The sequence below is a fragment of the Colossoma macropomum genome, unplaced genomic scaffold (genome assembly GCF_904425465.1).
Source record: "Colossoma macropomum unplaced genomic scaffold, Colossoma_macropomum, whole genome shotgun sequence".
In the NCBI taxonomy this organism is placed as follows: Eukaryota; Metazoa; Chordata; class Actinopteri; order Characiformes; family Serrasalmidae; genus Colossoma; species Colossoma macropomum.
The window spans coordinates 8,919,152-8,945,135 of record NW_023494804.1 but is presented as its reverse complement, the minus strand read 5'-3'; the positions used below and the strand labels follow the sequence as shown (position 1 = coordinate 8,945,135).

General features: G+C 39.5%; 1 protein-coding gene across 2 annotated transcripts in view; it reads right to left on the bottom strand.

The window, feature by feature from the left end:
• Positions 1–9,902: 9,902 nt before the first annotated feature.
• Positions 9,903–25,984, bottom strand: part of LOC118825252 (pikachurin-like) — a 36,306-nt gene continuing 20,224 nt past the window's right edge. The window contains exons 13-23 of one of the 2 annotated variants that reach the window (XM_036595847.1): positions 23,052–23,250; positions 22,035–22,160; positions 21,666–21,909; positions 17,357–17,468; positions 17,123–17,239; positions 16,323–16,503; positions 14,404–14,482; positions 14,167–14,310; positions 12,834–12,917; positions 12,584–12,687; positions 9,903–10,702 (exon numbers count right to left, since the gene is read on the bottom strand). In XM_036595847.1, coding sequence (XP_036451740.1) covers positions 10,557–10,702; positions 12,584–12,687; positions 12,834–12,917; positions 14,167–14,310; positions 14,404–14,482; positions 16,323–16,503; positions 17,123–17,239; positions 17,357–17,468; positions 21,666–21,909; positions 22,035–22,160; positions 23,052–23,250 — 1,536 coding nt within the window. In that variant the 3' untranslated portion in view covers positions 9,903–10,556. The remainder of the gene's footprint in view (positions 10,703–12,583; positions 12,688–12,833; positions 12,918–14,166; positions 14,311–14,403; positions 14,483–16,322; positions 16,504–17,122; positions 17,240–17,356; positions 17,469–21,665; positions 21,910–22,034; positions 22,161–23,051; positions 23,251–25,984) is intronic. The other variant, XM_036595848.1, reaches the window with a different exon arrangement.

Sequence of the window (25,984 nt, the reverse complement as noted above, 5' to 3'; positions counted from 1 at the left end):
TGTCCTCTTATTACATTGGTTATCTTGAACAGAGACTAATTTAAGTAAGTCAGAATCTCTTACTCGACAAAATTACTTAAAGCAAGTAAAATGCCTAAAAATAATTATTTAAATAATAATTTTTTGACCTATAAATAACATAATAAACACTTTTTTTTTCTTGACCTTTTTGGCATGGGGCCTGAGAACACTTCTGTGCCAGGAGCACAAAATTTGATGATACACTCCTGGTAGCATCAGAGCATGCTTTGGCTCCCATGATGCATTGCTCATGCTTAGCTGGGTCTGTATTTGGTTGCATTTTCAAGTATGTGACGTTAATGCTCATAGTTTAAGTGAACTTTGCAGCAGTCTGGTTAAGTACTGTGTTTGGGAGTGTGGCCTGTCATCCAGGTTTAGGTCCTGATTCATAACCCCTGGCGGGATTTTGTAGCCATGATAGAGGTTTGAAGAGCATATTTCCTCCCTCTGGAATTAAGTGATTTTCCTCTCTTGGCTGCCGAGTCAATTCTAAATAAGGCTGGGTATGAACTCTGAGTTGTCTACACTTCTTCTGTGTACCCCCACCCCCCACCCCCACCACGATGATACGATACTTTAAAATGTTTAATATTTCAAACGAAAAAAAACACTGATACAACTTCATTACTTTACTCTGCTAGCTTGCTAGTTAGCAACCAAAGGCTACACAGCTTAATAAAGGCAATACATGATTGTAAAGTGAAACTTACAGCAATTATTCAAAGCAATTATTTATCAAATGTATGTACTCTTATGATCAGATATCTGAAAAAAAACTCTCCTGAATGTTTTAAGAATTGGCCGTATAGTTGGGGGATTGTGACTTTGATCCCTGGTGATGCTACAGCTATCTGTGGCAGAGAGTACAGTAGGCCTTAATCTCAGGGTGAGTAGGACGGCCCTAGTTCCTCCATCACTCAGCACAGCATGATCTCCTCCAAGCGAGTTGAGCTGTCCAATGATGTGTAGTTAGTGGCAGTTGCTGGCTTACCATGTTTTGGAGGAAGTATGTGCTAGCCTTCACCCTCTGGTAGTATTGTGTGATTGGGGGAGACCTGGCTAGCGGGTGGGCACGGCTAAATGGAGAGGGGATGGGAAAAATTACAAAAAAAAGCTCTATATTACAGAGTTGCATGAATAGCCAATTAGTAACTGTCACACAGCCGATTGAAAAATATGCTCCTCACTGTCCAGGTCTGGCATCAGCGGGTCATCTAGTCAATCATCATGCTAAACTCCACTAAAAAACTATGTAGCTATGTAGCTACACTGGTGACGTGATTTCAAACGTGAATGCAAGAGAAATGGAGATGCATCCTCTTGCCTTCCAAATTCTTCAAAATCCTCTATCAAAAGCATGAATCTTTGGCGCTCATCTTGAATCCCAGCACTTACGTCACTCTAGATTTGACATCGTCAGTGTTTGTCGCAATGCAAGTGACGCAAAAGACACCAAATTTGAGCAGCCAGAGCGTCCAGACTGGGACACATCTGCATCGGATTTCATGTGGTTTTTTGCTGTCCGGACAATCAAAAAATCAATCTGGATGCAATACCAAAAACTGGATTTGGGCTGGCAGTCCGGACAAGGCCTAATCAATTGTTTGATGATTGAGACCAACTGATTGAATGAGTGCATTCAGTGTGCTTCTGCTTGATGGGAGAACCTGCAGCCATACCGGCCCTTTGTGGATAAGACTGGTGACCCCAGTACTGGGATATGCAGGCAGCCTGCAATTAGCTGGCATTGTACTGAACAATAGAAAGACAGAAGACTAAATCTCAGAGAGCAGCAGGTCTAATTATTCTCCCTTGTTCTTTTGGCCACGGACTGCTTCATTTTCGATGGTGTGGACGTCACAATCAATCAACTGCAAAAAATCAAAGCAAAAAATCTATACTAGTAATTGAGATGAATGTCCTAAAATCAGAACCTCTATTAGTTCTGAATGACTGGAATTCGGTGTTATGACAACAACCATTTTTCAAGGGCTAACTCCAACTCTAACAGCACCTTGGGCCAAAATTAGAACATGAGCCACAAGTTAAATGCCATTTGTGGACAAGTTTCCGTTATTTTCTTTTGCATTCAATTAATATCTATGACTCAGTAGCTTTTTAAACTTAGCTTCACTCTCGTCAGAGGGAAACCCATCCAGCTTAACACTGTGTCAGTATTTCAGCACCATCTTCCTGCTAGGTTATAGTAAGGGTGTTTTTTGGTGATTTAGCCTGGCTGCTGTGCATATGCAGACTGAGCTTTGTTTACTTCCATGTTGCTCAACTGTCTACCATCAGAGTGTCTTGGTTGTATCACTGTGCTAGTGTTCCTCATTACAGTGAAGTCATTCTTATAGCCAAACCCGGAGGACAGATATTTTCTGAATGAGGTCTCCTCTTAATCTCATGTACTTCTCCTAGACACAGTTCAAGGGGACCTATTATGCCTTCCAGTTTTTTCCTTTCCTTTTTCCTTTTTGTGCATGTAAATGGTCTGCAAAGTTGTAAAGCCCAAAGCACACGCCAGAGGGAGTAACTCGATTGTGCTCAGCTGCCTGAAAGGCCTTGTTGGAATTCCAGCCCTTTTCTCGTAACACAATCCATATTACCCGCCTACACGCCCTCAAACAGCGCACAGCAACTACTGGAGGCCGGGAGGAGTTTGTTCAGTGTTGTAGCCATGTCGAGAAGACGCTGACCTGACTTTCAGGATCAGACTCTGGTTCAAACTGATATGGCAGAAGTGACGCCATTGGAAAAATAGCCACAGTGGTGCTTACTGGTGCTCAAGAGAAGGGTCCGTCTGCAGACTGCAAGACAGGGACGGAACATGTAGGGCTGGAACCGCTCTGGAGGCTGACCAATCAGAACAGGTTGGGTAAGATGACCAGTCAGAGCACACTGGGCTCATCTGGAGGCGGGGCTTAAAGACACAGGAGCGTTTTTAACAGAGCATTTCAGACAGATGGTGAAGAGACATGTACAATATGAGAAAAATAATGTGTTTTTGGAACACTGAAGCATGTAAATCTATTCTAACAGACCCCAAAAATAAATTTCTGAACATTAAAAATGAGCATAATAAGTCCCCTTTAAGTCCTGTTTGAATTGAGTGAGACTCAAGCCATTTTCTCCTCTTTCAGAAATTTGTCTGCTGAGAAAAAAACCCTCAGATTTTCTCACTTTGATCAGAATATTACACATACGGATTAACTGTTCTGTGTCTCAGCCCAGTCTTAGCTTAATAATACTTCCATAAGAAAGGTGTAAGACCTCGTTATTTTCTTATATAGCTCTGTATCACTGAACTCTTTCAGCAGCACATCAGTGTAGAATACTTTTCTCATTCTTATACTTACTTATACTTATAATGAAATGCTGATGTTAATCTCCTCTTTTCTCCTAAAGGGGGTTTTAGGAGAAAAAAATCAGAAATCAGTTCATTAATACAACACTGAGATCTGCTTTATTTCTTTGAGACAATCTTAAGAAAGACATCTTTTCCTCTGGGGGGGGCACTTGAGCAAGTGGAACATGTGCACCCTTGCTTTTAAATGGAAAATAGACTTTCTGTTGGAATAACTGTGTGAGCACAAGTTTACAAGTTTAACTTCTAAGTTTATATTTTTCATGTAACTTTTTCAGACTCCTATAAAAGAAAACTGTCATGTGAGTAGATGTGTGAAAATGCCTCACATTTTGCTGAGATCTTTAGGCAAGAACAAGGCAGGCCACCACGCAGAAGAGCTTATTGATTTGGAAGCACATTCCCGCAGATACAGGAAGAAAAATTTGGCCTGTTTTCTCAATGGTGGTTTCTAACAGCAGTAAGTATTTTTATCTCAAAACAATGACTTCTGAATATTTTGATTATATTGAAATAATAGTTTTGTAATTTTGACTGATTATGTCAAAATAATGGTTTATGTTCTCGAGATTTTGACTGATTATGTCAAAATAATGATTTATGTTCTTGAGATTTTGACTGATTATGTCAAAATAATGGTTTATGTTCTCGAGATTTTGACTGATTATGTCAAAATAATGATTTATGTTCTCGAGATTTTGACTGATTTTGTCAAAATAACAGTTTATTTTCTTGCGATTTTGACTGTTTATGTCAAAATAATGGTTGATGTTCTCAAGATTTGACTGATTATGCAACAGGTCACTTCCACAATGTTATCAACATTAAATGCAAATTTAATTTCTGCAAATTTTACTGCACAGTTTCTATTTATTTGCCAAGGTTGAAATACTGGACATAAATAAAACACATTTTAAATGTGTTAAAACTCCTGCATGAATTTACTATTAACTGTCAATTAAAGAACAGTGTTGGTCATTTGGGTTGTCAGATTTGTTTTGAGTGGGACTTTTTTGGAAGAAGATGCTTCTAGCCTGCTCCACCACTCGTACAGAGCTAAAATCAATATCCAGCTTTTATGGTAACTGGACAAAAAGAACAGACGTGTGGAGGTCTAGCTTGCTAGCTGTTGGTTATGCTAAGTTAGCTTTAGCTTGGTAAGTTTCTCAGACTCTGAAAGTGTTTTGTGTGGGCGGGGCAAGAGACGTCAGCCTTGTGATTGGTCAGGGGAAATCTTTATGGAAGATTTCCCCTGACCAAGATTAGGACCACCCAGTTTACGTCAAGAGGAGAGAAATATGGTGAAATATATCATCATTTATAGGTCATTGGAACATTATTCAAAGGGTAAACTTAGCACATGTTCACTGTTTGCCTGTAGGAACAAGATCAACCTAAATAGAAAGAAAACTCAGATTTAAGTTCCCTGGGTCTTTAACTGTGTTAAATGGTTTAAGTGTGTTTACATGCACATAGTCAGATTTCTGCAGTTATCTGATTATTCAAATGTAAGCATACTCCAGTTTCTTAGTTCAGAGCAAGGTCTCGAAATCCGATTAAGAATTCTGATAAAGACAGCTGGATTTTAGCTCAGTAATCAGATTTCTCTGCATGTAAACTCTGATTTCTTTCAGATTTCTCAGTCTGCGTGCAAAAACAGACTGGAAATAAGCAAACCAAATACATTCTTGATGAAATGAAGCAAAAATAAATATTGTTCATCTTCCAGATGATGTATGTTTATATTTTCAGGTAAAGTGGCACAATGTTTAAAAGAAACCCTTGTCATGTTTCACTCTACGTTTACGTCACGTCTTCTTCTGTAAGTTTATTTGCTGGTTTCAAAGCAGAAATCTGATTACTGCCTGACTCATGTAGACCCGGAGTTTCCCCATTATCTGATTACCCATATGTCCGAGGAAACGCATTGATCGGGTTATTGACAAAATCTGATTTTCTGCAGTTATCGGATTATTAAGACATTCATTGTCGGTTTTGAAAAAGAAACACTTTCCTGAACCACTAGCACAGCGCCTGAGCACGTTTACGGTGCGCACAGAAAAAAGAAAAAATATCATTGAGTTTTAAGATTTGCAGTCAAGTTTACAGCACCTTTAAATAATCTCAAATAGACGTGCTTATGAGGTTTCTAATAAAATTATGTTGCATAGCCACAATGTGTGCATATTTTTGTCCAATTGTCCCAGTGCAAAGCTAAAGAGGCAAACTTTAAACATTCAGCATGTTAAATGTGTTTGACATAAGAGCAAAATTATGTAAATTTGCTTTTTCACTAATCTGTTCCTTTAAATGGGCTTTCAAATTTGAGTGGGCAATGAAAGATAAAAGCTGTTGGCTTTATTTATTAGTTTCCACCTATACACACAGTATTTTGTGCCATTTCTAAAAGATTCATCTTATAGTGTTAGCATCTTCTATCACTGTTAGCACTATTAGCACGTCTGCGTTCTTTTTATGCCATCCAAAAACCACCAATTCATCCTGTTAGCAATGAAGGCCAAGCCAGCATTAAAGGACAGATCCTTAAACAAAAACATTTTTTTTACTGAGGAGCTATGAAGAAAAAGAGAGAGAGCAAAGCAATCACTAGTAAGTGATCAGGACTGTGACAAACTCATGCATTTAAGTAACTGGATGAAACTGTCATTGACAGCTGCTGTTAAAGCCTCCAGACCGGCCGCTGCAGGGGTGCGAAGCAGGAAGATGTTTGTGGCTAGTCAACAGGCTTTACTTCTGTAGGCCAGTCTATCACACACTGCTGACAATCCGAGCGCTGTTTAGCATGTGTCAAATAGGAATTTCTCTCACTGAATAAACGGATTAATGATTCAATTTCAAAGCGAAAAGAGACAGCGGTTTCTGCTTGAGCAGGTGTTCACCTCGCCAAAATCCCAACTGCTTAAGCAGTTCAAATAAATATATTAGAGGTGCTCTATAAGCCCATAAATGGAGTTACCATGCATAAATCTGGTGAATGAACAACAAAGTCCTGGACAAGGCTGTAAATTTGATGGGCTCTACTGCTGCGCTGTCTATAGAGATTTGGATTTAGCTCTGAAACCTCCTCAATGGAAGGCCCCATGCGCTACATGGACGAGCTTGTGTAACCTAACAGGACGGGAGGTGCAAGGTAAAACATCCGCCGCATAAGGCCATCTCGGGGGAGCTCTAGGTTGTATACAGAGTGAAAGCAAGAACCCAGTAGGGAAAATCAGAGGAAATGTGTCATAAAAGCTGCTAGCAATGGGGCAGTCAGTCCATGGAGTGACGAAGAACAGACAGAGTGAGGTGAGCAACTGGGAGCAGAGGTCATGCTTGGAGCGTAGGGGAGTGGTGCCAAGCCAGCAGAGAGGAGAAGCCACATCGTCCATCTTGCCGTGGGACAAGAAACTTTCTCAGGAAAGGGAGGGAGAAGAGTGATGAGCCAAGGGACTGAGGAACAAAAGCGCTCTTATTGCTGCAGAACATCTATTTAGGCCAGGGCAAAGCGGACAAGGGGTCTGCAGAAGAGCCTTCGAGTATCCTCACAATGTTGCTATTATAAGAGGTCATGCGAGCTAATTGCCCAAGACCCATATCTTCAGGCTAGAGATATGACGCAATAACCTAAACCACCAGCAGTGCATTAGGGCAAAGCAAATATCTAGACTTGAACTGATTCTTCACTAAGCCCTGCCACACTTTTGCCACAGCTGATAACCTCAAGCTGCGCTAACTGTAAAACAGCAGCAGAGTTCTTGGGAAGGTACAAGGTGTTACATGATGGTCTCCATTTAGCTACCCACTGGACAAGGCTAATCTAATTTACAAGTAACCAGTGGTCACCAACCTGGTTTCCTGCAGACATTAGCTCTGACCCTAATTAACCCCACCTAATCCATTTAATCACTGCCTTCAGAAGTCCTTGATTGGCTGAGTGAGATGTGGTAGATTTGAGTTGGAGATGAAGCCTGCCGGGAGGTTTCCAGTTATCTAGCCACTGGACGAGGCTATCTAACTTACAAGTAACACAAAGTGGCAGCATATTGTGCACTTACAGTTGCTACAACTGAACAGTCTGCATTTAGGGGTTTAGCAGGGTCAATTGACTAAGCTGCCTCTATGCTGTTTCCATGCTGTTTCGCTGTGCTAGTCAACCAAAGTTTAATAAAGTACTTTGAAACTCCACAGCGCAGTTATAATGTATAAAACTCACCAGGCTTTGCAAGTGAATGCAAGGTCTCCTAAAAGAAGTGTGTGAGTTTTATCGACTCCAGGGATTTTATGAGTTAACAGTAACAAAAAAGCCTTTATTAGCTAGCCACGCCTGCTAATTGGCTAACTCAGAGCAGACGTATGCGTGCGATTTCTGTCATATTTAATAGGTATTGTGGCCTTTGGTGTTGTTTAATCCAGATCATACATGTCTCACCTTTCCCGTGCATAAAAATTCGACTCCTCCTCCAAACTCTTGGGATGTTAGGTAGGCCAGTGGTCACCGACTTCCCACAGACATTAGCTCTGACCTTAATTAACCCCAAAACGGACCTATTTAATTATTGCCTTCAGAAGTCCTTGATTAGCTGAAAGAGGTGTGCTAGATTTGATTGGCGGTGAAAACTGTAGGAAGGTGTCCAGGAGGTGTGACCACTGAACAAGGCTATCCAATTTACAGGTCACATAAAGTGGCAGCATACTGTGCACTAATAGCTGCTGAGCTACATTTGAACAGTCTGCATTTAGGGTTTGGCAAGGACACTTGGCTAAGCCTCTATGCTCTTTCTAACCTTGGGTCTGCCCTGTACAGTGCAGACATGATGTATAATGATGTATAATGATGTATTAATGAACTGAACAGGCTTTGCATGTAAATGCAGGGTCTCTTAAGAGAAGAGCTTGAGTATAGCTGACTGCTCTCTGTTAGTCTCTAATGCTGCAGAAGAGCCACAGGCTGCAGAGATCCCTTAGTGAACATCAGCTGTCACTGTGACCTTAGCCAGAGCTCCAGCACGCATAACCACTTCTTAAAGGAATGCTTGAGAGCGCTAACTCTGGTAATAACAAATGAATGCTAGTAAAGCCTGTTATGCTAACCTGTCCCCATTAGCTTATGCACATTAATGTCTCTGGGCCAATTATATCTTTTAAAATGATTAAATGAACACACAGTCTAACAAAAGCTGACAGTGTCTTCTGCAGGTAGCTTTGGGGATAGCTCTTCACTATAGGGTTGTAATGAAAAATGGAAATGCATCTCAAGATATGCTGCTGCCTCAAGTCCACAATTTTGTTTCCCTTGAGTCAGTGTGAGCGTGCAAGAGGCTGAGAACAGGAATACCTTTCAAAATGGCAGCCAGGATTTCCTCAAAGCCAAGTGCAGAGGGGAAGCATGTGAATGCCTTTCGTTTCCCGGAATCGGATTGCTATTGGCTATAGGGGCCTATTGGCATTATGCTAATGTGATTATGCTAACTTGTCCCCAACTACTTATCCACATTAGTATCTTTGGGCAAATTATATCATTTAAAATGATAAAATGATCAAATTATCTAACATAAGCTGACAGTATATATGTTTTGCAGTTAGCTTTGAGGATAGCTCGTTGCCATAGGGATGTGATAAAAAAAATCTCAGGATCCTTTGAGTAAACATGAGAGTTTGAGGGGCTGAGAACTGGAATGCTCTTCAAGACGACAGCAAGGAGTTTCCCAAGGCCTAGTGCAGAGGGGTAGTTCGGAAGTGCTTTGCTTTTCCGTAATCAGAATGCAGGGCTGGTAGCCCTTTTGTTGTAGGGTTGTGTTAAAATCTTTGGATAGCCACTGTCTAAAGTCTACAGTTTTGTGAGTTCCCTTTTGAGTTAAACTAAGTTTTCAGGGGGCTGCCTTGAATGCCCTTTAGGATGGTGGCAAGGTCTGAGAGCGCCTTTCTTTTCCGGAATCAGATGCAGGGCTAGTAGGAGCCTGTTCGCATTATGCACATGCAATCATGCTAACTGCCTCAAAATGGCATCGTTGTTAGCCACCGTATGATTGGGCTTGTATTAAAATTCCAGTATCTGCTTCGGAATGACATGTTCTGTGGCCTGCTTGAAATGCTGTTGACAGACATAGCCTCAGGTGACTTCTGACAGAATCATAAGAAGGATGAGACAAGATTGCACCTCTCCTTCACATTGGCCGGAGACCCAGCTAGCCCCAGAGACTGTCTCAACTGATTTGGGCAGTGTAACTGATAACACTAGAGCAGATTTCGAATGAGTCATTCATTAGCTGTAGTTTGCTTATGGACACCCTCAGAGTAGAAGAGCACCATGCTTTAAAACACTAAGAGACATTAATTAACTCCAATTAATCTGAGTAAAGTTATATCATGGTGACAGTCGCAAAGAGACAACCACACAGCATTGCCACTAGCCTTGCTTGATGATCACCTCTGACGTAAACGTATGAAACCTACAGAGAGATGACATAACATAACAAAACATTTATTAAGGTTCAGTAAACTGTGTAGTTTCTTCCAAGCTTGAACGACACAAGCTGCAGTATGTCTGCACAACATAGAAATGGTTCTTCAGTGCCAAACATCTGTGGCATTGACCAAGCATTTTTGTGTGCTTTGGATTCGCAGAAGAAAAAAGGCAACGATTAGAGACATTTTTGAAGGAACCCCAAAAATGTTTCATAACTTGAATAGGAAGACTTCTGACAATGGAAACATTTTGAAGCTCTTCTAACCACAACCACATTGAGCAGAACTGTTGCTATGTTGTTAGGCATTCCCAAGAATGCTTCAGTTAAGGCAAGGAATTCCGCGTTATTAACAGATAATTAAGAAAATGCCACATTGGTTATTCATTCAATAATGATTCCAACAATCCTTGTAAACTCGCTGAAGGCCTCTTATGTAGACGATCAAAACAAGCACACAAACAACAAGAGATTAGAGTTCCGCTCCCATTTGTGAGAGCTGAGCAGTGCTCCATGCTCCAATAAGTGTCATAAGGCTTTAGGAAGATTGCGAAGTTCTTCAAGGAGGGATTAAGAGGAACCAATAGGCAGGTCAGTGCATAGCCTAATTCTCCTGAGTAAATGATCCACCACCTCCTAGGCCTGGTTATGATGTAAGCGCTTAACAGCTTTATAGAGATCATGTGATGAGGCCGCAGGCCTCACTGGAGACACGTGTTGATGTTTTTGCCATCAGAAGCATCCTCCATCAGTCCTATGTGGTAGTCAGTGGACAGAGTAAGGTGCGAGATGCAGCCAACCAGGCCACGTAGGTACGGCCTATGGTGAGAGGCTTCTTTTACTCCACCTAAAACAGAAACACCAAACTTTATTATTTACATCATCATTACCATCAACATTAGATGTGATCTTGATTTGATTACAAGCTAATTCAAAGCATTATGAGGCTTAAATTTCACCATCTTTGACTGAATTTGATTCATCTGTACGTAGGGATGCAGCAGTCTGTGAATTCTGGGCCAGTGCCAATATCTGATATTTTTCATGTACCACAGTATGTGAATAGCTATGAAAATAAAAACCATTGATTAGTAAATTCTGTTTGACCTGTATTTGATGTTTTTCCATATAAACTTCGTTTTTTTGTTTGTTTTGTTTTGGTTTTAATTTACACTCATATCAGATTTGATGCCTGCAACATAAAAGTTGGGACCGAAGCATGTTTACCACCATGTTACATCACCTTTTCACAACACTAAACAATCTTTGGCGGACTGAAGACACCAATCCAGTCTTCAGATGTGCAACCAAACAGAGCCTTCATTGTCATGTATTTTACTAGTGGCGCTAGTATACCCACATATTATGACACATCCTGGCTTTGGAACTTTATGCTGGTAACAATCTGGATGCTTATTAGAAGTTAAGCTCTGATTGCTCGAGCCCAGAGAAGTCGGCAGTGTTTCTCGACATTATTGAAATATGACTTCTGCTGTGCAAAGTACAGTCTTAACTTGGTTTTGTGGATGCAGAGCTGAATGGTGTTTACTGATGATAGTTTATCAAAGTATTCCAGAGCCCATGTGATGATATCCATCACAGAAGCACGCCGCCTGAGGGACTGAAGGTCAAGGCCATTCAGCTGTGGTTTTCTTGCCCTTCAGCACAGAGATTTCTCCGGATTCCCTGATTTTTTTGGTAATATTATGCACCATAGAATGGATTATTCACTGTTGGTGAGCCTTGACAAATTGTGCTCAAGGACTAGGCCTTTTCTGAATGCCCCTTTTATACCCAAGCATGATGATTACATTACATTTCACAATGGTCCTAGTCTGAAATTGCCCTTGTTTCAATTTTTTGGAAGGTGTTGCATCATGTAAGTCTTATTCAAGTTCAGAATAAGACTTACAAAAAACAATCATGTTGATAAGGTAAGGCATCATATATCCTGGCTTTGTATTGTTTGCATTTAAATACAGGTCAGTGTGGAATTACAAATCACTTTCTGTTTAAGTTTGTGTTTCACATACTGTCCTGACTTTTTTGGAACTGAGGTTTGTATATATCTGCCAATGCAGAGGCCAAATATACACAATTTTATGAAATGCAGACACACACACACACACACACACACACATTTTCTAAGCTGCTTATCCTTCTGGGTCGCGAGGGGACCTGGAGCCTATCCCAGTGGTCACTGGGCGGAAGGCAGGAAAGACCCTGGCCAGGTCGCCAGTCCGTTGCAGGGCAGACACACAGACATACACATTCATACCTAGGGGCAATTTAGCATCGCCAATCAGCCTGACTGCATGCCTTTGGACTGTGGGAGGAAACCGGAGTACCCGGAGGAAACCCACGCAGACACGGGGAGAACATGCAAACTCCACACAGAAAGGACCCTGGACGCCCGGCTGGGGAATCGAACCCAGGCCCTTCTTGCTGTGAGGCAACAGCAGATGCAGATATGGTTCTGATATTGTCATACATCCCTAGTTATTTTGGTAAGATTCTGAATTATTTAAAAAACATACTAAATACATAAATATAACTAGAGAAACTACTTACACAGTTTACTATATACCTTGGCCAAAAATGAGTATATACTTCATTAAATATTATGTCATATAAACCAAAATCGATGCAGTTGAATCACCACTTTAATAGATTTTACTTTAATGTTCACTGCTATGTCTATACCATCAGTAACATTAACACAGCTCACCTACATACAGGGCCCCACCAGTGTTGAGCTGTCTCATTCTGCCTGGCGATTTTCCCACTTTGGTGGTGGAGTTATCCACACTCAGTTTGCCCATCTGCCCATCTCTGAAGACAAGAGCAGGTATTTAACACAGACAGCAGAGACAGTTGAGAATGGGACAGCATGTGTCAGTGGCTGTTTATTCTCACTTTTAAGGCAGACAATAATACATCTGTCTATGGTTCAATGAATGCCTGATTGAGGATCTTACCTGACTACTTTAACCCTGTGCCATCTGCCATCAATAAACGATCCATTGACTGTGAGGGTATTCGTCCCACTACCGAGGTTATAGCTGGAGGAGAGTCACAATCAGAGAACGGTAATATTATATGTTTTTGTTTCTCAGGAGTGGATAATACTATATAATATTGTTAATATTATAACAATAATCACATTATTTAATGATATTATAACAGGCTTTGTATAAATAAATAGTAGTAATAAATAGTATTAAGTATTTGAAATATTTGTACTTTACTCCAGTAATGAAGAATACTTGTATTCAGGTGATTTTTCTTTTTTTTTCCTATGCCAATCATTCATTTAAATGTATATTTTTGTTAAATAATCCAATCAAAATCGTATCAGTGTAAAATGAAACTGCACATGCTAATTTGGTTTTAACCAACACTGGCCATTTGTCCAAGCATCACACATCAGCAAACAAAGAAAACTCAACACTTGACAATTATGACAGTAAATCATCTAGCGGTATAACTGTTATTTTCACTTAAGCATTATTTCTCTATACCTTTTCACACGCTTGTGAGGCATTACATCCTATGCTTTCCTAAATATACCTTGCTTGTCAGCTTCTAGAGCACTAAACAACTGCACAAGTCATAAAAAAGACATTTAATCCAATTACAGACAGCCTATAACAACAACAACTGAGTATAATATAATATACTGCATTGTAACAAATGGATTTACGGAATAACTGAAACCCCTTCTCCTTCCAATCTAATGCCCTATAAATTCCTATCTCTACCTTCTGTGTCCTGTGATGAAGTTTTCCCACCACATTACCACCCCATTCCTCCCTGTTCCTCAGTATTATCTGTCAGTCCTAACACCGTCCAAATAGCGGGGGTCCAGTCTCCCCTCATACTTCCACCATAGACTATGAGTACACAACAGTGCATTCATTATGGCAGTCTCAGTCACAATGATAATCTCCAGTGTGTCCACAGATGAATGCATTTTTTACCCAGTTCCCTCCCCTCCCCCAATTTAGTCCAGGCCAATTCTCACTTGGTAGCTAGATCACAAGATGGTGCCAAGCTGGGCATGTGAAGGCTAGCATGTGCTTCCTCTGATGCATGTGAAGCCAGTCACTTTTTGAACTGCCACTAATGCAACATCATTAGCCAGCTCAACATGCTTGGAGGAGAACACTAACTGGCAATTCTATTAGACACCAATGTTGGTTAGCTCTCCTACTTATGGGCTCGAACTTGTGATTTTCTGGAAACAGAGGCTATACCGTGCGTGTAGTTGTGCATGTTGGGGTGGCAGAGGAATGTAGATTTGTAATGAACCTGAAGACAACTGCTCCACCATGTAAAGCCAGAAACATGTAGTCACTGTTGGGGCGCATGGTGGTGTCACCTATCCACATCAACAGACCTTCCTGAGCTGTGCTTCTGAAATACATCTGTATGTGAGTCCTGGAGCCTGATACTCTGGAGAGGAGAAAGAAAGCAGGAACGATTTCATGTTTGATGTACAGTATTCACAGTGCTTATGTCTGTGTAGATTCCAGACTGAAAGGTTACCTTTTCAGGATGTCTTTGCTGTAATACATGAGGTAGCTTCTGCCAGTGAATTGTGGGATCTCAACAGCTCCACTCACTGCTAGAGGAAAACAGTGTGCTACAGGTGAATGGCCACTAGGCGGTGTAAAGTTCCAGAGAAGTCAAAGCTGGCAAAGATTAAAGGGGCATTCCGACCTAAAACTAGCATTTTATGTTATTTGTCATATTATGTATTATTCTGTTGGGCAGCATTTTGATGGAATTCACAATATGGTATCTTTTGTGTTCATCAGTGATCTCTCACCACAATACAGCATACCGCTCTTGTCAGAACAGACCTTGTATGTCCAAAATAGTAACTTTACAGGAGAAGGAAAAAGCATACTTTGCTTTCAATGTAAGTCAATGGAACCAGACTTCTTTCGAAGTCATTTTGGGTCATTGCTTTTGGTCCATTCATTATGAAATTTACACACAATGTAAAGGGCAACAGGCATTTTTAAAACCTCAAAAACTGAAAAACGGACAACAATGGAGATACGTGGTTTTGTTCCGACAGCAGTGATACATATACTCCACAGCAATAAAGAAACCCTGACCGCTAGCCTAGCCACTCCTGCAGAGGCTAATAAATACAGACATCATATTTAGCTTCCTAGCAGTAACATTAGTTGTCTGGCTTCCTTTCGCCAGCTAATGGGGAAAAATATTTCAAACACCCTGCCCTCAAGTATCCACACCAAATCCCTTTGTAGTTTTTCAAAAGATGCTCCCACCTTCAAGGTACTTCATCAGAAGGGGCTTTTCTTAGTCTTTAAACTGGAAAATCTCACTCTCAAGACTTTTGTGGCACCACTGTAAGAGGCAAGTTGGCATGTTTACAACTGATGTTGTAATGGTCATATTTTTCATTTTGGCCTGAGTGCCACTTTAAACAATGTTACTGTTGGCTAATTTATGTGGAAAAATAAATAAGTGCAAAAAGTACTTCATAGAGCTGTTCTTGGACAGCAGATGACCATTCAGGCAAAAACACCTCAAAAATAGCAGTTGTATTTCCAAGTCTATGGCAACTTGGTTAGCCCAAAATACAGTCATATGCAAAAGTTTGTGCACCCTTGGTCCTATTACCATCCATCATCTAAACCGCTTATCCTCCTGGGTCGCTGGAGCCTATCCCAGCTGTCATTGGGCGGAAGGCAGGATACACCCTGGACAGGTCGCCAGTCCATCGCAGGGCAGACAGACAGACATACACAGTCACACACACACTCACACCTAGGGGCAATCTAGCACATCCAATTGGTTTGGACCATGGGAGGAAACCGGAGTACCCGGAGGAAACCCACGCAGACACGGGGAGAACAGGCAAACTCCACACAGAAACAACCCTGGTCACCCAGCCGGGAATCGAACCCAGGCCCTTCCTGCTGTGAGGTGACAGCGCTACCCACTGCGCCACCGTGCCGCCCTGGTCATATTACGTTTTGTTTCATTTTTCAGTGAAAGTAGGTCAACACATGCTCTACAGTGAACATGCGTCTGCACATTTTAATGCACGATTACTCTTCATTTGCTGAATTTAACATACTGGGAAAAAGTAAAACATAAAATGTGGCCTGTGTAAAAGTTAGGCACATTTTATAGTTTATGTGTTATTTTTTCCACTGTGTTAAACTCAGTTAATAAATAGAAATTGTGCATTAAATTTGCAGCAAAGTGTCATATTTAAGTGTGTTCTCTGTAGAGAATGTTCTAACTTATTTTTACTTAGAAAATAAAAAAAAACAATGCAATAATTCCAATGTTACCCATGTTTAGCAGAAAATAACAGAGATAGATGCCAGTATCTGGTCAGCAGTGTGGAGTACAGACCATTTGAAAAGCAGTCACCCCATGTAAAGCCAGGAAAATGTCAATGAATAAGTGCTGTCATTTACCACTCTGGCAGCGTTTGCCCTTATACCCCAGTGGGCAGTCACACTCATAGCCGTCATGTTTTGGCTGGCATACTCCTCCATTGGCACACGGGCTGTCTGCACATGGGTGGACCGCATTCTCTACATTCACCCCTTTTAGTGAACCAGCAGTCAGATGAATGACATGGTCATTCACAATGACCTGGAAGGCAAACAGGACACATGTACATATCAGAACATCAGCAAGTCTACAAAATTAGACATTTTAAAGACAGATTTTTTATTCTTATCACAACCTCATTTCCAAAAAAGTTGGGATACTGTACAAAATTTTACTAAAAACAATGCAATGGTGTGCAAATAATTTAAATCCTTTATTTAGTTGAAAAGAGGGGATGAAAAAGGGGCATTCCTTTAAAGGGGAATTCCACTAATATTTCAAAATTTCTGTATAAATGGTAAAGATGTAAACACAGTCAATCAGAGTCATATGATCTGAAATGTGACATTGTAGAGAACTAACCAAGTCAGAATTGTTCACAGTGGTGGTGATAGGAACGATATTTCTGAAGCATATAATGCCATTTAATACACTGAACAGTTACAAATATGTGGACATGTTCACATCTCATCGATTTAAATATGCAAAAATTTGAGATTTTCAAACATAATATTTCAGCACATGTATAATATCAAAGCAAAAAGTCTAATAAATAAATGAAATGATCAAACATGGATATTCTCTCAAGACAAGCAATAAGTGAGATATATATATTAATAATATGTTCCAGTAGCACATGGCCTTGTGAATGCTAATGTACCTTTTGAATGCTTCCAGTAAAAGGCACGTGAACTAAAGCACTGTCCTTTGTGAGATCGTAGTTTGGGACGCCTCCGAAATAAAGCGGTGAGCTGCACCTGATCTGAGTGAAGGCACCCTGAAAGAGCGGCACGGAATCAGAAAAATGTGAGTGACTAAAAGACTGAAACCCTGCACCACACTGTTACATAGAAATGAAACATATAAACACATAGTGACCTTTACTATGCACTACCTCAGCCATGCCCTCCACAGGCTTCTGGTTGTCCAGCTGCAAGATGCCCCTTCTGGCTGTGCGAGACACCCTCAGCTCGTGCCATCTGAACAGACTTACTGGCTCCTCACTCCTGAAATAACAAGACAGAAAAGGACAAATATCATCACTGTCCTGCAGCGTTACAAATAAACTACAAAATTAAATTACTATGTATTATTTTATAAAGAATAAAAACTTTTGGAAGAAAATGTGGATTTAAATATTTCAAACAATTCACCAAAAGCTGTTTTTGGGTGTTTAATTTAATGGTTTAAGAATTTAGTGTACACGAAGTTATTAAATGATGAAATAATGATCTATTTACATTAATTTTTGTCAAGTTCTGCCTTTAGATTTGATCTCCACTTTTTAAAATATGGTACAATTCTTGAAAATTAATCTTATTCTCTATTATTAATCTCTATTACTTAATTTCTTGCTGTTATACAGCTGATGTTCTACAGCTTTCACAGTCATTTTATCATTTTCTACAGCTCTCCTCATCATTTACAGCTTCCTAGTGTTCTACAATTTATGTAAACCCTGCGAAGTTGCCCAGGATTGAGATATTAAATTATATAAAGGTTTTCTGGTGTCAGTGACAACATTTTATGTGAACCTGTGAACTCCTACAACCCATGTGTCAAACACAAGGCCCACGGGCCAGATCAGGCCCTCGACACTATTCTCTCTGGCCCGCAGAAGTATTTTAATTTTCTATTAATATTAGCCTGTTTTACAGTGCGCTGCACTACAGTCCCCAGCATGCACTGCAATGTTATGTGCACTCCGACTCTCCTCCCCCAACAACAATCCATGGGACAGTGGTTACACCTCAATTCTACACAGTTCTACGCAATTCCACACCAGTTGTATCACCAAACAACTAACTGCAGTTCAGCCAATATAAACACTTAACGTTAGCTTAGCAGCTCATTGAGGCCAAGTATTAATGAACTTGCAGCAAAGAAAAGATGTCAGGTTTCTCGTTCAAGCAGTTAGGTAGGTTTAAAAGACTGAGCTCCTGGAGACGTTTAAATTTTGAATATTTCAAGTATCCATGTAATATTTCAAAGTCTACTACAAGTGTCTGTATTTTACTGTTGAAGCTTTTGCAAAATTTGAATAAACAATGGCCAGTTCAGGTTATAGCACAACATTAATATGGCCCTTTTACTCGTTGAGTTTGACACCCTTGTCCTGCAAAGCCTTAAACCTGTCCAAATCATTAAAGTGCCAGATGTAATGTCAGGCGTCTGCAGTTAGATGGAGCTCTCTGCAAATTCAACCACCACCTTCAGCTTCAGACTGGGTTAGAAAGGTAGAAGTTACTATGGCCAAAACTGAGGGCTGCCTTGATGCCTCACTGCACGTGCACGTCTCATGTCTCAGTGTCCTAGAAGCGCTTGGAAATAAAGGTTCTTGTAACTGAATTGACTTTGAGACAAGCTTTGAAGGCAGCAACATGTCATGATGTTACCAAGACACTGACAGCTGAGCGCTAGCTGGTGGTACAACCTGCTAGAAAAACCAGCATAGACCAGCAGTGCTGGTCACTAGCAAAACTAGCATATGTAGTGTTTTGGACGTTGTTATTCTGGTCAGCAGCAATAGAAGCTGATATGCTGACCATTTTCAAAACCATTACATCATAGCTGTTGCACAAAAACCTTTTATCTCCATTTTTGTCATTTTTCACTTTTCCACATAATTTGAAAAGTCCAGCTACACCTTTGGCTTGTATTCAAATACTGGAATAAACCGACCAAAAGAAATGGTCCAAATTACTCACTGCAAAAAATTATATCTTAACAGGAGAAATCGTCTTAAATCTAGTCTAAATATCTAATATTTCTCATTTTAAGACGGCTGTACAAATATTATAAGATTATATAACTAATTTTTAGATGTTTTTACTTGTTTAAATTAATTTAAATAAAATTATCCCACTGTCTTGGTGGATAATTTTGCTTGTTGCAAACATATTTCTTAAAATAAGCCAAATTGTCTGCCAATATAGTGATCAGTTTACTTAATAAAATTGCTCAATAAAAGTAACAAAAAATCTAGAAATAAGTAAAAAATCTTATTATAAGCTGACAATAATTTCAGCCCTGAGGAATGTTAGATATATCAACTAGATTTAAGACAGTTTAACTTGTCAAGACACCATTTTTTGCAATGCTTGGATAAAAATCTGGTTACACTGACAACAACTTTTTTCTGTCTCCTGTAAAGTTGCACCTATTTGGAAAACAAGGTTCTGACTGCAACAACATGTTGTGTTCTCAATACTGGTGTGCTGGTCAATCAGCATGACTATGCTGGGTGATCAGCTAAACCAGAACGAGACTAGCTGGTACTGGGCCATTTTTTCTCCTGCAGCAGTTTATTTAATGTTAATTTTAATAAACAACAGCTCAATTTGAACATGTAAATTGAGAAACTTTTCACAACAAAAGCAAATATACACAAGTGATGAGACATACAACTATTTCATCTGTGTTCTCAGAGAGAGAGTGTGATGCACCGTGGTGTGAGGAAATCACACACAGGTGTGTAAAATAATGGAGAAGGACATGGTGGATAGCGATGGCTTACACTGAGCTTAAGTTAGACCCGCTCATGGCATTTATGTATGGCTTTAACTTGGGCTAGTAGTAGGGTTGTCACCTCAGCCCTGTAAAATCCCTGGACAGTCGATCAGTGCCTTGTTTTTTTTAATAGATTCAGCAGACAGGTAGCTGTGCTCACAATACAGCCTAAGCTAGACAGATGACGGGTCATCTACAGAGCCTAACCCTTTCAGTTATCAGGTTGAAGTGCTGCCTAGTGCCTAAACCTGTCCCAAACACTGTCGCTATGTTATGGGTACGAATCGAAACCCTATTATAATTGTGTTTTGATTAGTTCTAATTAAACACACAAATGGTTTGACTGCATAAAAAGAAGCAGTTTTAACTTCACAAGAAATATTAACATATAAAAATGCCTGGTTCCTGCACATTTTATGTCTAGGAATGGAATTTTTTCCTGACCAAGTAACCAAATACCTGGACTATCTGGGGAAGTCCTGGACAGGTGGTAACCCTAGTTAGTAATGAGGGTGAAATATATAACTTTAGGCCTGCAAAATGCAGAACTTTCAGCAGCCCCACAGTGTATATTCTAGTCATTCTGTCAACTTTTTAGTTTTGGTCATATAATAATGAACATATGGTTTAGTCATATAACAATGGACATAGTCAGTCACTCAGTTTAAACATGACTGGGTTCTTATGTAGGGTATGTTTAATGATTTTATTAATATGCTTTGCCGCACTTATCAGTACCGCAGTCAATAAGGGGAACACTTTTTAATTTCTCGGTGCACCAATACAGAATTCAGTAGATGTGTGCGCTCAACAGTGTGTGTGCATATCAAGTATTTTACACTGAACAGCTTTTAGATACGGACGTTTCTGTTTTATAACTTGTCGGTTAAAAACTAATCACACACTAGTAATAATTATGGTCGGTTATCAGTTGAAAGAATTCGCCAGAATTCACATTCCCGTAAGGACACACTGACAGCTGTAAGCTAAATGTTGGTCAAATTACATGTTTTGTTGATTTTGTAGGTGAAAACAGTGCACATCCTCTGCAAATGAGAAGTAAACGCACTTCTGCATATTTTAATGCACAGTTACTAAAATTACTATTGGGAAAAATTATAAAAATTAAATGTGGTTTGTGCAAATGTTATGCCTTTTGCACATTCTGTCTTTATGTTTTATTTTTTCCAATATGTTAAGGGAAAAAAAAGATACTGTGCACTTAAATCTGCACAAGTTTGTTACTTGTAGAGGATGTGTTATCTTACTGACACTCAAAAAAAAAAAAAGCCTTTGCAAATGGGCCAGATGGAGGTATCTCACATAGATGGAGGCAGCATCTGTTATGTTTTGGACACAGCCTAGTAACTGTACACCACTGAGCAGTGGCAAAGAATTGTAACCAGTGGCAATTATAACAACCAGCAGTGCCAGGTCCAGACCCCTTTCGTCTTCACTGAACCCCTTTTATCGTTACTTGCACAATTTTGCAACCATGACTCAAGGCAGTCTACGAGTTAATAATACACTTCAATTAGTAGCCTACGCTGGAGCATCATCTTGGTTGAGGCATTCAGTAGCAATAGCAAGAGAACAAATTCATTTGTAATTTTGTCAGTAATTTGCATCATTTTTTGTACTCGGGTCCATAAATACTACATCACCGTTACACCATTGATCTTAATGGTACACACTTGATTGCAGCAGCCCCGGATCCACAATCAAAGCGGAACTCTACATATCCTCCCACCAAGGTGACTGACAGGAAGTCCCTGCTGTCTGAGTCTTCACTGTAGAGCAGGGTGCCGTCATAGGCTGTGGGCAGGAAGGTCATTTCAAGCTCCATAAAGGACAGGTAGTGCTGTGCAGGCTGCGGCCAGGGCACACTCAGGTAGGATCCCAAGGTCTCATTAAAGAGAGGGAGGAAGAGCGAGAACGCTGTACATACATAAACATAAACACTGTCGGTCCAGTGGCAAATCTCAAACTCAACAGAGCATATAGCTGTACTGTAACTTAAAACTGTTTTCCTGAATACTTTGTTCGTAATAATGCGCACTTACTTTCCTGGCACAGTGGACCTCTATAGCCGAGTGGACAGAGACATACATGGTTGTCTGCTCGGTTAGCATAGCACACCCCTCCATTCTCACAGTTGACGTCTATGCAGACACCGTCACTGCACTCGCCTGCAACCAACAGTAGATATTACACTCATACCACACAGCAAATAGCACAATAATGCATAATAATACATTTGCATTTCGACAAATTGGTATAAATTACGTTTTATTATAGTAATATTCAATAACATATTAAAATTTTTGGCCAAAAGAAAAAAAAACTCAGGCTATTTTCAAACACAAAAATAAAAAAACATGTGGTTAAAAGTGTTTATTGTCTATATTTCACTACTGTGTAATAGTTCCTTCAGTCAACTTTGTAATCGTATCAAAATAATCAAATCCAACTTAATATGAGAGGCTAAAGTTTGTTATGGCCAGTTCCCACTTACTTGCTAGATGTCTCCATCTACATGATGCTACCAGACTGGGAGGGTGAAGGCTAGCACAGAGATAAGCCCCACCTTATCATTTTAAACTGCTGCTAATGCAATGTCATCGTACTTTCAGGAGAATGCTAACAGCTAATTCTGTTACACTCTCTAACAGATGCTTGTGTAGGCCAATTATGCTTTCTTGGACTCCAGCTGACGGACGGCTGTGGCATCGCCTGGAACCGAACTTTCAACCTCACAATAATAGGGCCAGTGCACTTGGGAGCCCATCTTGAATCTTTTCCTAAAGACCCATAATTGAACTGTTGTGTGGTCAGAGATTTACACCCTTAGCTAGAAGCTTTGCTAGGCTGTTATTATATAAAGCACCACAAGAGGGCCCTCTAGAAAAGCACATAGCCAAGCCAACGTCACCAAAAGAAAACACGAGTCTACTGAGATTTAGATGCTGCTCACAAGCCGAGCTGCTTAAACCCTTCTAAATCAGAGCAATATGAGAGAATTAGCCTACAGGTGGCAAAGGTGAGAGGCTAAAGGTGACAACACACATTCCATGACTCACTCTGCTCACCTACATCTGCCCCACTCAGAGCTCGCCCCATAGGCCATGGCCTCATGTCAATCATCCTGCCATTCACAGAGAGGCTCTGGACGCAGCCCTGGAAGCCCCGGTTGGTTCCGGCTGCTTTGGCCAGCCAATAAATGGAGGGCGAGCCACCGAGGTAAAGCGGAGTGCGAAAGGTGATCTTGGTGAACTCGCCCTGCAGTGTGGGAATAGCAAGGCAAAGAAGAATAGTGTCTGATTACTGCTTTTCAGAAATGAAGGCAGTCAAAAATAAACCAATGTAAGATACTGATATGGACATAGAATTAATATTAAAGGGTACTTTTTCTGCGTAATTCAATCAGTGAGATGTATACAAAGTCATTCCGATGTTCTGATGTGAAATGGCTCACTGTAGAGAGAGTTGGATCTCTTTTAAGAGGTGGTGACTGGAGCCAAAGTTTGCAAAGATAGCTATTTTATTTGCTATCTTAAATAATCTATGAAGTTAGACATGTCTTCTGAGTTTTTACATGTTATGTTGAAAGTTGTAAAATTGTAGTGAAGTTTTCTTCGCACACTAACTTTCATTACAATGCCCTGCATCTATTTTTAAAATATGCTTTAGGCCAAAACTTATTTCAAAACAATTTCTTAGACATCAGGCAGGGTATTTACCTTGTACCTGTCTCTTGTAGGTGATAGCTTTAGGAAACACAATGAAAATCAAGACTCTGTTGACAGGCTGACCAGTTGTGGGTCAGATTTCTTAGTGGATGTCAGGAAATGACAACTAAATCATGAAAACACTGAAATACTAAACCTTGGTACTAAAACTCAGAGAAAGCTGCTTTATGAGAAGTACTTTTGCTTCGCATACCAAACCTGAAGTATGAAATGCAGTAACTGCAGTAAAATGCAGTCAGTAAAGTAGCTTTTTATCATTTGAGAAATACTGCTGAAGTTCATCCTTTTCTATCTCAGAGCAATGCAGAGAAACTTGTTCATGCATTTGTTACAAGCAGAGTTGATCACTGTAATGCTCTTCTTACTGGACTTCCTAAGAAAATGATCCATCCCTAAAATACGGCAGCGTGCATCCTAACAAAAACAAAGCAGAGAAATCACATCACTCCCGTTTAGAAACTGCACTGACTGCCTGTATCGTTCAGGATAGATTTCAAGGTTCTGCTACTAGTTTAAAAGTCTCTAAATGGTCTTAAAGCTCCACTTACATCACAGAATATCTGTTCCTGTTCTAGCACCTGATCTTAGATCTTCAGATACTGACCTTTTGCAAATACCTTCTGTAAAATACAGAAAACATGGAGTCAAGCTCAGTGCCCACTTTTAAGAAACATTTGAAAACGTATCTCTTTTTAATTTGATCTGTGTTATGGTCTTATATGATTTTAAAGTAATACTCTTAGTTTCTTTTCTCACTGTTAAGCTTTATCAACTGTCTGTAAAGCACTTTGAGCTGTCAACCGGTATGAAAAGCGCCTTCTGAATAAAGATATTATTATTCACAGTAGTAGGAGTATTTATTATAACAATTTTATGTATAAACTTTCTGTGAGGCCGGTTCCTATCACCACCACTGTGATTTCTTTCTCTGTTAGTTTCTATACAATGAAGCATTTCACATCAAAGCATTCTGAATAACTTTGATTACATCTTAGCAATTTAATTAGGCAGAAATCTCAAAGGATTTGTGGAATTAAAGCTAATGTCTGACTGTCATCTTTACTAAAAAACAAAATACATTGAGTTAATTCAAAAGTGTTCCACATGAATAAAATACATTACACCAAAATTTTTGTCTTTCGTTTTACTTGTTTTTAGCAGTAACTGTCTTGATGTACAGCAAAAAATGGCTTGTGAAATCATTGTAAATGTAGTCAGTAATAATCTAATAATTCTCATTATGGAATGGCTGTAATATTGTGAAAGTGTCTTATTCTATTGGCAGATAATTTAGCGTGTTTCAAAAAAAAACAATTAAGTAAAATTACTTAATTAAGATCATTTTACTAGAGAAAATTAGAGGAATTCAGCTGATTTTTCAAAACGTTTTGCATAATTCAGGTAGTAAGACATGACCAAAGTCATTCTTATGGTTCAAATTCTAGAGAAACTGACAGTCAGAACTGTTCACAGTGGTGGTGATAGGAACCAGACATCTGAAGAGTTTGTCTACAAAAGCAACATCACAGAAAGTTATTACATGAAATGGTTATGACTACACTGCCTGAGACACTGTGATAATAATAATAATAATAATAATAATAATAATAATAATAATAATAATAATTATAATGATAATAATAATAATCATAATAAGTTACATTTATATAGCGCCTTTTTCAATCCCAAGGTCGCTTTACATAACAAAGGGAAAAAAAAACACCTAAGACTAAGCAGTGAGGGAGGAAGAAAAATGCTCATGAAAGAGAAATATACAGTATACAGTGTTATACACTAGATAAAATTTAGGCTTGTAAAACACATTCATAGCCGAGAGGACATGCAGGGCAAAATATTACCCCAAGAAAATGAGTTTTTTGGACTTTACCACTTTTTTTACTTCATCAACATTACATATAAAAAAAAATCTGGTTGTTTTGGATAGTAAATAAAATGATTATGTTTGCATTGTACATATTGTGACCCCTGGCTCTTATCACCACCACTGGAAAGAAATCAGAGTAAGCTTCTCTACAATGAACACATCAGTCTGAATCACTTTGTTTACATTATAACAATTAAAATGTACACATAAATAAAATTCTGAAAAATATGGAATTCCACTTAAAAACTAGTTAAAGAGTAAAGAAATAGGTTGAACTGCCTTATAATATTCTTATGACAATCACATAATTAGAAATATCAATACCACCTGATTTAAATTTTATTTTCACTTACTAGGATTTTTTTGTAGCGTAATATAT